The 12,098-nt window shown below is 38.7% G+C and overlaps 1 protein-coding gene across 13 annotated transcripts in view; it reads left to right on the top strand.

The window, feature by feature from the left end:
* Window positions 1–12,098, top strand: part of RBFOX1 (RNA binding fox-1 homolog 1) — a 1,334,594-nt gene that overhangs the window by 314,908 nt on the left and 1,007,588 nt on the right. For all 13 annotated transcript variants that reach the window (XM_080382970.1, XM_080382948.1, XM_080382979.1 and 10 more), the window contains exon 3: window positions 9,137–9,169. In XM_080382970.1, the coding sequence (XP_080239096.1) occupies window positions 9,137–9,169 (33 nt within the window). The remainder of the gene's footprint in view (window positions 1–9,136; window positions 9,170–12,098) is intronic.

A 12,098-nucleotide genomic window follows, 5' to 3' on the forward strand; every position in this document is an offset into this window, starting at 1 on the left:
TTTCTACATGTACTGGGCTGGTTCTGCAATAGTGAAAACCAGTTACAGCGCAGTCTGTCACCTGAGGGTCTGGCCCAAGCACCTTGTGCTGCTTCCCTTTAGCATCCCTCAAAGTGACAGACATCTTTCAAACAATCTACTTAAAACTGTTAGCTCCTAATGGTCTGGGCTGCTGTCCTCAGTAAGGGTATTGTATTGATAAAAGAGTTTGCTTTGGAGGGGGCCTGGGGCAGCCTCATACCAGGTGGGCTCATGATGCCCCATGGGTGGCTTGGGTGGCTTGAGCTGCTTGGTGGGACTGCTGGCACTGCCCAACCCCTAGGCCACCCGTGGAGAGCTCCTCCTGGCATGAGGCGGCTACTTGTAGCATCCCCTTCTCCTGGGCTGCAGGGTGGTGATGTTTGGAATTGGTCACTGCTATGGCACCCTTACACCACTTGCGTTTTGCCAGCGGAGGTGATCCTTGTTTGTTAGAATATAAACCTCAAGGAAACAAAAGCTAACAGGGTGGTACCTCGGGCACTGGCATTTTCCTGGTCAGCTTCAGCAGCTTTCCAGAGTGGCCTCAGGAGCAGAGGAGTGAGGACATAGGGAGGCGACCGAAATTCGTTAAACTCCTGAAAGTTTCCAGAGATGTGGACTTCCTTGGAGCCCCGAGCCACAGTTCATTGTTAATGGAGTTATTGGGTTGAGTTCATTGTGATGTTTGACCTCCTGTTTAGGAGCCTGATGGTGTGTGAAAGCTTCGCTGCCAGAGGAGTGATGGTGATGCAATTTTAGGGGCTAATGATTCTGCTGACCTAATGTCCTCATACAGCTGCTTTCTATTACTGTCGCTTAACTGGGACATGGTAGGCTCAAGGGACTGACTTTATATAATGAGCTGGCTGTGCAATTATGGCAGCTACTGCAGGACACTGGAGCTGAATCTATCTCATTTTTGCTTCATCATCTATTTTTATATTATTCTGGCATAATGTGGACATTCCAAAGAATTTGAGTTTATTGCTCCTAGGTGAAATGAACAGCACTAATCGCGCTGCTGGGCTGTTGTGAGGCAGGGGCGGCAAGGGAATTGTTTCAGCACTGGCTTTTTGTGCTGTCCTCTGGCCTGTCAGTACTCTAGAGCCTTACGCAATTATTGACATGTGAAAAAAAATCATAAGAGATCTTTGTGCTTGTATTTATTTTCTAGTTAATCTCCTTCTTCCTAAGTTAAGAAAGTAAGCAGAGAGCATTAATGCAATTTTTACCAGAATCCATGGAAAAAGCTGTAGTGGCTGAACAGTTTCCTTGAAAATGCTTTTTTTCCCTTGAATTTCAGATACCGTTTATTGCATTTATGCTCTAGATTTTCATAAACTTCTACTGTCTAAGAAGTATGAAATCCTAGTTTTGGTTAAATTTTGGAAATTGTAAAGATTATTGTAGGTTATAATGCAGCAGTATATGGGCATATTTTGTTAAAGGTATGGATAGAGTAGGCTTAGATTTACTTTTAAAAGGAAAGCTAACGAAGTCTGTACGTTTTTACTACATACAAAAACCTGGTACTTTTTATGGTCAGCTTATTATGGACTGACATTTTCTTTCATTATCTCATTGTAAGAGTAATAGGATTTGTTGACATTATTAAAGAGAAAATGTTTGGCAAGTTCTGTCCAGTGCAGGTTTCTTTGTAAAAGTGAGTTGAAATTTCAAAGAGAAAACCGTGTCATTTTCAAACTGCTTTGTAACAAACACACAAATATAGAGCATGTTTCATGAAAAGCATTGCATGTGTTAGTAAAAATAAATGTTTGAGGGCTTGTTTTCCATTTATTTACTTATTTGGGAGAGTTTACTGAGATTACCCAGCAGAATTTATTTTAAAAAAGACACGATGACTGTGACTTCGTACATGAAGTGAATTATCCATGATAACTATCCACATTATATAAATAATACTGATTTATATAGCAAATTTAGTTGAAAGATCTTAAACAGTCAGGCAATATTAACTGAGCATCATAAATACTATTATGAAGTAGTTAAGGACAGATATATTTTTCATCAGCTGCCAAAATCATTGCCTGTATACTTCTGAGTTTCCATAAATTTGGAGTAATCTAATGCTGTTGTCCATAGCAGTAAGTAAACTGAGCAAAATTTAATTAAAGATACATATCTATGAAATATGAGTCTTGATTCCACCTGTTCTCCATTCAGCGTATTCCACCCATGTATGTCTTTAATATATTGGATTTTTTTAATGAGCAGTCATGTGTGACAGCCATAGATAGAATATTACGGTTAGCGCTTTGGAGGACCCAGGGAGCTGGCCCTGCCGTATATTCAAGGAACCTCTCAGAGGTGCTTTCAGGAGCAAGCGCTGAAGAAGAGTGTTTTACCCACACAGCTTCTGCAGGGGCTGAGGACTTGGCTAGCTTTGGGTCGTCTGCCCACTTTGGTGTATACCCATGCAACTGTTGATTCAAGCAGAATATTCACTTGGGCATAAGGAGAGAGCACAGAGTCCTAGGAAAAACGGCCAAGGGCAGTAGGAGAATGGGATAGCTACATGACACAGCAGAGCTACTTTGCAAGAGTACAAAATGTTTGTGGGACTGTGGCCTGAAAGACAATAAAGTCGTGAATTGACCAGCTTCAGTGCTGAGCAGTTCACTTCAGCAGCAATCCCAGCTAAGTGCAAAACCTGAGGGCACTAATGAGCCTTAATTGCTCTGAGCAGCCTCACTTGCCCTTGGCCCATCAGCCCCAGCTGAGTTTCAGGTTTACACACTTGTCTGTATGCATATGTGTGTGCACATGTATTTCATTAGCTGCCTTAATCCACAGGTGACTTTTCAAAATTAATCTTCAGCTTCTAAAAATACAGTTGTCTATTGCCCAGGCGATAGTCCATATGAGACTACACCAAAATTTCTCATTTCTGGAAAGTCTCAATTTGGCCAGCTTGCTTGCTGTTGTGAAGAGAGGAATTGCTTTAAACAGACCTCTTAAAGCCTTCACAGCCAGTTAAAAATGAAAAAAATCCAAGACTTTAATTAAAAAAGAAAAAAGTTTATGATTAGAGCTTTATCTGAGCATTAAGAACACAAATAAAAAGTACAGCCTACATGAATTAACATATTTGGATCAAGTTCCACCTTCCTGATACTCAGCCACTTTTGGGAGCATTAAGGGTTAGATTTATAACTGGACATCCAAGGCTTCTTGGTAGTCTAAGGAACATGGATGTAAAAGTGAGTTTTGCTTTGCTTTGCAGCATTGCTTTTAGAAAGCAAGGAGGTGAACGAAAACTAATGAACCATAATTGACTTAGCAAGAAGGTGATATCTCTTGCATGCATATTTTTGTATGCTTATGATGGAAATATTTAAATGTGTTAAAATAACAGATTTATAGCTCTATTTATCACAATTACTTCACTAAATTTGGCTAGATACATTAGAATTTCACATTTCATACGCATAGTGCTTCAGGAGGCAAAGTATTAAAGTCTGGAGTTGCTTTTTTTTTTAATTTTATCAGCATTAAGAGTGTCAGGCATTACATTGGAATATTACTAAGTGGGTTGGTTGGATTGGGGTTTTTTTGGGTTTTATTTTCGGTTTTGGGTTTTTTTCCTTGTTTTTCCTGTTCTGCTGTCATTGTTTACCATGGTGAACCAGTGATATTGCAGGTAATTGTTCACATAACGGAGTGCAGAGGTAGTGAGAATACTCAGCTTAAGGCTGGCTTCTTCGCATACCTCTCACAGAATGGCTTCAACAGCTCAAATTCTGTTCTGTGGCATGGGCTGTGAATCACAATCAGAAATATGTTCTGAATCCTGAGGAGCCAGACGAGGGACTGCTCCAGGTAAATGAAAAAGGGGAAAAACCAATGGGCAATAAATCTTATATCTGTCCCAACCTGCAGGTGAATTCAGAAATTAATAGAAGGTTGCAGCGTGGTGATTATCAAATTGTAATTTGTAAAACTGCCTAAGCTCAGTGAGAGAAGGCAGTGTTTCACATTTCTTTAGATAAATGCCAAGCCATTCTCAAAACCTTCTCAAATTTCTACCCTTGATCTCCTTGTCAATGCTAGCCTTAATTAGTTATTAATTATTAGTTGCGGGTGTGTGTACTGCAGTAGTTTCAGGACCACTTAAGCAGTGGGGAGGTATCAGTTAACAGTGAGAGTGAGTGAAGGTCTCTTCCAGAAATGTTTGTTGGTCATGTATTTTACATCTAAGAAATGAAACTGTCTCTAAAAAGAAATGTAACTTGACTCACTGTCTTCCACTTCCCCAGCTCTCGTGGCAGAGTTTGAATGAATCATGACCTGCACATCCAGCTGTGTGCGCCGCTCATTGCTGCACAAAGGTTCACTCACACTGTATGACATGAATGATAGTCGTGTTTGCCTTCTAACCGTCCTGCAACAACATGAGAGGTGGCTTACATACATCAAAAGCTGTATTGTAATAAAATCACTTTCTCAAATATCTGCCTGTTGAAGGAAATGGCTCTCAGGTCACTTTATTAACATCAATGGTGGAAGAAAAAGAAATAAAAGCAATTCCATCTTGTCATTGACAATTCCAATCTTTTTGATTTTTTCCCCCTAGCGTTATATATTTCCTTCATTCTCAAAATCCTCTTTGCCTAATATTCCAAAAGAATTTCTAAAGCCCAAAGTACAGGAGATGGATTTCTTAAGCTTATTATAAATGTTTATTTGCAGCATTTTTGGTTTTTTTAATCCTGCTATGGAAATAGGTGATGTTCACAGCTAAGCACAGAAAAGATGTTCACTGAACTGAAGGACCTTTGGCTGCAGCTCCTTCAGTGAGTGTTTTTTTGACATAGCACATATGCATGCCTTCGGGGAGTTTGAAACAGGACGAGCTAAAGATGGGCATACAGTGAAGGGCTTCCATGCATTTTGTTTCCTGGACTAGGATCGATATAATCCTTCTCTCACTCTGTAGGAACTTAGGAAGGGGGAAAGATATTAGAGGTAAAAACTGTTTGGGGTTTGTTTGTGGTTTTTTTTGTTTGGTTGTGGGTTTTTTTTTCTTTAGTTTTTTATTTTGTTTGTTTTTTGTTTGTACAGGATTCAGATCGATGTGAGAAATTGAAAAAAATAAGGAAATATCTTCTCTAGAAGAATAAGTAACAGAAAAAGAGCTTCACGTGTTGATGACGTGAGACAGTTCAGTGAAATGGTTACTGGCTTTCAGGGAAGTGATACATGAGAATCTTGGCTCATAATATGTTCCTTTCAATTTTTTCCTGCTTTTTTATCTTTGAGCTTTTACACAGGGAATTTCATATATATTTAATACAAAAAATGACATTAAATGAGGTTTCCAGTTTCACGTTTCAGGAGCTTTCTTCATTCAAGGTTACTTTCTTTGTGGTAAGGTGCTGCCTTGAGATACATAACAAATGGCAACTATTTGGATACTGGTGTAGAATGGCAAGTACTGTCTTTTTAATTCTGGAGAGTAGGAACTATGTATGCATGCACCTCATGATAAGACCTTTCTAAATGCCTAAAAAGCAGTAAACATACTTTAAAAGACCATTTACTCTATTTGCAGTGTTATCACCATATCTACATTTTTGTCAGTAGTCATGGGATTCCTCATGTAGAATGTGGGAAGTTCTGAATTGAGTGCAACTTTCATGAGTAGCAAAAAAGCCATTTTTAAGGATGTTTTCTGTCAATCATGTAGAGCTGCTAGCACAAGAGAAATAAATTGCAGCTTCCCTGGGGAAGTGACATAAAACCACGGGGTTTTTATGTCACAGAGGAATTACTGTGAGAAAGACAGGAATCCCTTACCAAAGCTGTGATTTCTCTTGATGAAGTTGCTGTGTTCTTAACTAGTATGTACTAGTACGTAAAATATCAGGGGGACAGCAAAAGACAGTAAAAGAATGTCATACTTAATGTGAATCATTGGTAAGAACAAGAGGCTATTGCAGGTAGGATGATCTACAAAGAAAGCCACCGGCCTTACAAAGCAAGATCAACAAGTTGCGACAGGCACGTTGTCTACACTGCACCTCCTGCTTGCTGCTCCTCCCCTTGGCTTGTCCCCTCTCCCCGCCTTCTGTAACAATTAGGTTATGATAAAGACATAATTATAGGTACTTCCTTACCCAGGACTGCCCAGGATGGGAATGAATAAATTGGGTTTGTGTGTCAGGTGACTCGGCTACTGATCTCAGTGGGTGCTCTGCTCATGGAGCCTGACACCTGGCAGTGCCCTCTCAGGGGGTTTAATTGAGCAATCTCACTGTGACACACTGACGCTTTTTGGCTTCCCAACTGCTGTTCTGTGTCATACACGTTGTACTGCTCTGGTGTCTGCGTTCACTGACTTCTCAAACATGACAGAAGATACAGCTGCTGGTCTAGAAATTATAAGTTTCAGAAACTGGGGGAGGAGGTAGGGGTGAAGGGGGGAGGAAGAAATCAGTCCTACAAACAGAATGGTAATTCACAGCATTAAAGTACATAAACTTAAATAAAAATATCTGTTAAAACTTTCAGAAAGTTGTCAGGTCTGCACAGACTAACAACAGTCAGCTCATTAATTTCATGAGTGTTGTTTGACCTACAATGTTAAATTAATGTGTTTTACTATTTATTAATTAAACATTAGCTTGAGGAATGTCATCACTTTAAACAGAAACACTCCATCTCTGTCTCTGTTTATATAGTCATGAGTATGCTGTTAAAGATCGTAGTCCCTCTGGTATAAGGACCACTCACAGAGTTCTCAGAAATATCTCAGGTTATGTTCGCATCCCTGTGTCCAGCCTGGATACAGCCCAGTTTGCTCAGCTGTGTAGCCAGGGCTGGCGAAGTATTTCACTAACTCACTCTGGTGTGACTGCCCCGTGACCTGCTGGCGGTGCCGTACTGCGCTGCTCAACATAATGCTTCTTTTAGCAGTGTCGCTCTATTGAGGTATTTGTCACTTCATTTGACAATTTTTCATTAGCGTGCTTGGCATAAGAATGTGTTAATGAAATTTCATAAAAATGTAAAGCTGGGGGGGAATTGCTAATGTAGAAGAGCCTGATATGTTAAAGGAAGGAAGAGATGGATGGTTTGGCAGATTGAAACACAAGAAGTGAATTAATGTTACTAATACCAACTTAAAAAAAAAAAAAAAAAAAGCGGTGCTTCTAGGAACTAACTGGAATTCAACTGCTGAACAGGGATTTATCCGACAATAACTTGGAGAAGAAAGATGTAGGCATAATATGGGCATAATGTTTCCAGTGGTCCAGCTGACTACTGGATGGCTATAAAACACCAGGAAGATGTGGCTGTATAAATGAAAAATAGAGGCGTTGGACATACCAGGTGAATTATTAGAAGAGTAGTTATATTGCATGGCATTAGTGAGCCCTTGGTTAGAACTCAGTTACATCCACATTACTTAGGTATTTGATCGAGGGAGATAGGCACCTCTGAAAGATAGGTTAGAGCAGGACTTAGGAGAGCTTCAGGAAACTCCACTCCAAATTCGGGTGTTTTAAGTTAAGCTAGGTTTTGGATATTTCCTCTACAGTATATGCTTTTAGTCATTGCCTCCAAGAAAGATGTAATGAAATTGTAGTAAGTAGAGCATAACTAGTGAGTTTAGTAGTTGAAAGACCGTCTTGTGAGGGGAACTTGCAGAGGGACGTGTTAAGCCTAATGGAATGCTAGCAGAGAATGGATGTGATGACTTCACGTAAGGTTCATGTTGGAAAGGAAAAGTAACTGCTAATGCTAAAGAATATCAATGAAGAAGAATAACATAAAAACAGGTGATAGACTGTAAATAAATGAAATTTAAATAAGGTAAGCTCGGCTTGTGTGAGGGAAATTCATGAACAGCCTTCAAAAATCCTATTAGTGACAAAAGTTACACATTTCAAATGGGGCTGAATCTGTTTTTGAATCAGGTTAAATTAAATAACTGTTTGTGATTGCAGACACCTTGTTGTGATGTGACAGGAGTTCATTTCCATTCCTAAATTCCTTTTAAACCGTTTTTTGATGAATCCACAGATGTCTTCCATTGAACAGCAGCTCCTGCACACAAATTGTCTGTTTTGCTGTACAGGCTGAGCTCCAGTCATTAAACCCTGCGCTCTCCTTCCCCTCCCCTCCGAGTCGTGGCTGGTCACTCCATCTCCTGCTCCTAAAAACTGGGGAGAATTGGTGATATCTTGTAAAAGTGATTATTAACCCCAATGTAAAGAAAGAGCTATTGCCATGTAGACAGAATTATAGCTAGGAGTCAGTCTCATTAAGCATTTTTCAACCTAGTAAAGTTGTGACAATATTGTAACATAAATTTCCAACAAATACTTTTGATTTACAGACATGCTTTAATGGTCTTCATAGTCTAATAACAGCTTATTAGCTGGATGTGTGTTATTTGACCTATAATATTAAAGTATATCTGTGTCTATTTAAAGGGTTTAAGTTACTTAATAAGTAACATAAATGGCAGTTATATCTGTATCGCCTGAACTGGATTTCGTGCAAGTTTGTGATCATAGTTGACTTAGTTACGGTTTGGTGTCTAAAACTAGAGATACGAAGCTCCCTGCAGCTCCCTTGCTGCCAAACACACCCCCCTACACCCTATACAGTATGTCACTAGTGAGAAGAAGCTGGCAAACCTTTCTTTGTCACACTTTACATGTGTTCTTCAAACTTTCTTCTTGCTTCTAGCACCATGAAACTAAGCTGGCTGATTTTCAAAGTGTATCCTGGTAATTGTCTTGGTGCGTTAGAATAGCTTATTAGTTGCATTACTCATCATTTGTGTTCAGAAACAGATTAAAAATTAGTAAAAATAGAAAAATAATTTTCCTGGTCTGTTTTGGTATGTTTTCTGAATTTTTGCCCAATAATATTCCTTAATGTTACTGTACTCTTAATTTAGACCTGGTTTTGCTTACTGATGTGCAAGAGGTGTATAGTCTCCTCAGTGTGAAAGACCGTTCTTTTCAGCTCCTTTCCCTCAAGCCATAACAACCACTTGATGTCAGTTACCTCAAAAGCAAATTAATCCCGCTCCTGGTTTGTTGAATCGATACTAATGCATTTTTCCTGTAATTTTCAGGTTTTGACAACACTGGCTGCCAGAAGAGCTGAGGTAGGAAATCCTGTTTTATACTGGTGGAATATTAAATAGCTGTCTGCGGCTTGGTCGTGGGACTAGCTTTCTTACAGTTCGGGGGTGAAAATTTAAGAGACTTTGCTATAGCACTGGTGCTGCTTCTAGTGTTTGATGAGTCAATCTTTGGAATTCTTGTCTTTCTATAAGAATGAGCTGATAAAAGTCCTCCCAGGCAAGTTTTATCATGATGTAGGTCTTTCTGAAGATTTCCATGACATTGAAACCACATAGTTCAGAGCTTTGTTGAGCAAGTGTTATAATTTTGCATCAACAGAAGGTGGCTATCTGACTTTTTCACTATTCCCTTCAATTTTTCTACTTTGCCTCACAGCAAGGGTACTGTATCTGCTCCAGTTGGATCTGGTGGTTGGCATGCATTCCTTCCAAGTCAGTATCTAGCATGCCTCACTTATCTGGTACCATATGACATGAGCTGTTTGAACAGACTGGGACATGAGAGAGAAGTTTAGTTTTGTGACAGAATGCTGCTAGCTGAATTCTTGTGAAATTTTGGAATGACATTACCTGTATCACATCTTGCCTGCATTGGGTCCTTGACGTTGCTATGGTTTAGATCGATCATTTTGGATTCATTTTTATTTTGTCAGCTTTTCTATTCATGTGTGAGTACTTGACATGGTCTTAATGGGTCTAACACTATTCTTAGAGGTGAAAATATTATGGCTACTGGAGTATATGTTGAATAACTGACGGCTAAAGCAAAAATGGCAGTCCTTTGTGCCTACTGCTGTGTGTTGTACTGCATTTGTCTCTCTTGAACGTTGCTGTTGAATAAGTCACTGCACTTTTAATAACTGTCAGATATTTTTATTCAGTGCACAGTTACTGACTCATTTAAATGTAATGTCAATTGGAAGCTCAGAGCATTTCTATATGAAACAGTTCTCGGACTCACAGTAGGGAATTTCTGATGTACTCCAAAGCTAATGTTTAACTATGACAAAATGTCTAGGTGATCTAACTGCTGCAGTCAGATAAATTTTTAATATGAACTTTCGGTAAATTAAATTGCATTATTAAAGAGAATAGATAAACTGTGCTAGTTACTTTAAAGAACAAGGACACAAGTTCACTTGCATACTGTAAAAGAATGACATAATTCATTTTTATTTAGATTGTGACTGTAATAGCATTCAGTTTTGCTGGTCTGATTCAATTGCATACTTGGCTTGTCTCAGAGAGTTTTGGGAGTAGGATTTGTATCCAGTTTTTCACTGTTGTGCTGCTTGGGACTCCTGGTGCTCTTATATCAATGGAGTCCACTAGTAATTGTTCACTTTGAGTTTCTTGTTTTGTAATGGGACCTTTTGGGGCTTAGATTTGACTGTACAGGTACTACTATCAATGTTCCCTTATAAATTCTGTTTTCTAATTTATTTATAAATTTTTCCTATATACTTTTTTCTTTTGTGTGTGTAAAATTCTAGAAATATTACAAGTTAGTCAGTTTTGTTGCTTTGTTAGTACTTTCAGCATTTGAGAAGCTTAAGAGAGTTAATACATTTGGTTGTCCTTTAAAAAACCTTATCAACCGGCTTTTGTGCTTCAGCCCCTGGACCGGCTGACTTAGTAGGCACAAATCTGTATGTAAGAGGGGATTGTTAGATGCTGTTTATCTCATTCATGAAAGTACTCAAAAGAAATGTCAAAGTTCCCCAATACAGGGAAAATTCTCATTGAAAGTAAAGGACAATTGTTTTCCTGAACCAGGGCGATAGTGTAGTTTGTAGGTAGTCCTACTGAATTCAGTGGAATAACTCACAAGAGTAACAGCTAAAAAGAATAATAAGCATGCAGAACTGCTTGCTGAGTTTTTGAATTAGAGACAATTTTCAGCTTTAGGGAAATTACTCTTTTGACATAATGGCAAACTTCCCAAGGCTTCTTCCTGGGACCTACGTAGCCCACTGTATGTTAAGCATAACACAGTACAATTTTGTTGTATTTTGAGGCTAACACAACTTAAATGATGGTTTGAGTGGATGACATACTAGATGTATCCTTAGGTTTGAGAATAGTGGCCTCATGATTTGCCTGATTTTATTTTATTTACTCTTGGTCTTCATGATACAAACCCAAATAGCTTTGTTCTGGTTTTCTATGACTTTGTGTCACCCATTTGAGCTCCTCAGTTCTCTACTACTGTATAATGCTTGTGTTGCAAGATCTCTAGTCTGCTTCTGGAAAAAAAACAAAACAAAACAACTCAAAACCATATGTTGGCTTTGTAAAATCTTTTATTAGAACTGCTCTTTGGTTGTTCTTGAACTGTTGATCCAAGTAGTCTTGAAACTTGATTATTTGTCTTTTTCTTCTTAGTTGACATAGCTGTGTTCCCTTGCTGAATTTTGTATGAAGTCTGAATGAAAACTTAGCATGTTTGTATTACTGTTGAATGTCTTAGGAAGATACAAACAAGTCTGTTATTTTCCAAATGCTGGTTGCCACATATCAACTGTAGAGAAAAAAGTATATCTAGAGGAAGCTGTCAAGTAATCCAAAGACCTTTCCTCCATCATTTAACACAAAGGGGCAACAAAGAGTGACAGAGTCAAAGTTAGGCAGTGAAGCCTTCCAAGAATAATTGCCAAATCTGCCTACGCTGTGTCTTTTAGTGTCATAGTCTTGTAAATGTGCAAGTTAGAAGCATCTTGAAAAAGAAAAAACTTATGCATAAGTAATTAAATATGAAGATTTTTATCACAAATTACTCTGGTCTCTTGCACAATAAAACATGTAATGGATCATGTTAATGTCATTACAAATTGGGCCTGCAAACAGCCTCAAATACAGCTATACACTGTATATATTGCCACAACATATGCAATACTTAATCATAAATTTATAACATAATTCCCTGGAAGCTCACAGTTTGAGGAAATAC

Source organism: Falco punctatus, assembly GCF_963210335.1.
Source record: "Falco punctatus genome assembly, chromosome: 4".
NCBI classification, from domain to species: domain Eukaryota; kingdom Metazoa; phylum Chordata; class Aves; order Falconiformes; family Falconidae; genus Falco; species Falco punctatus.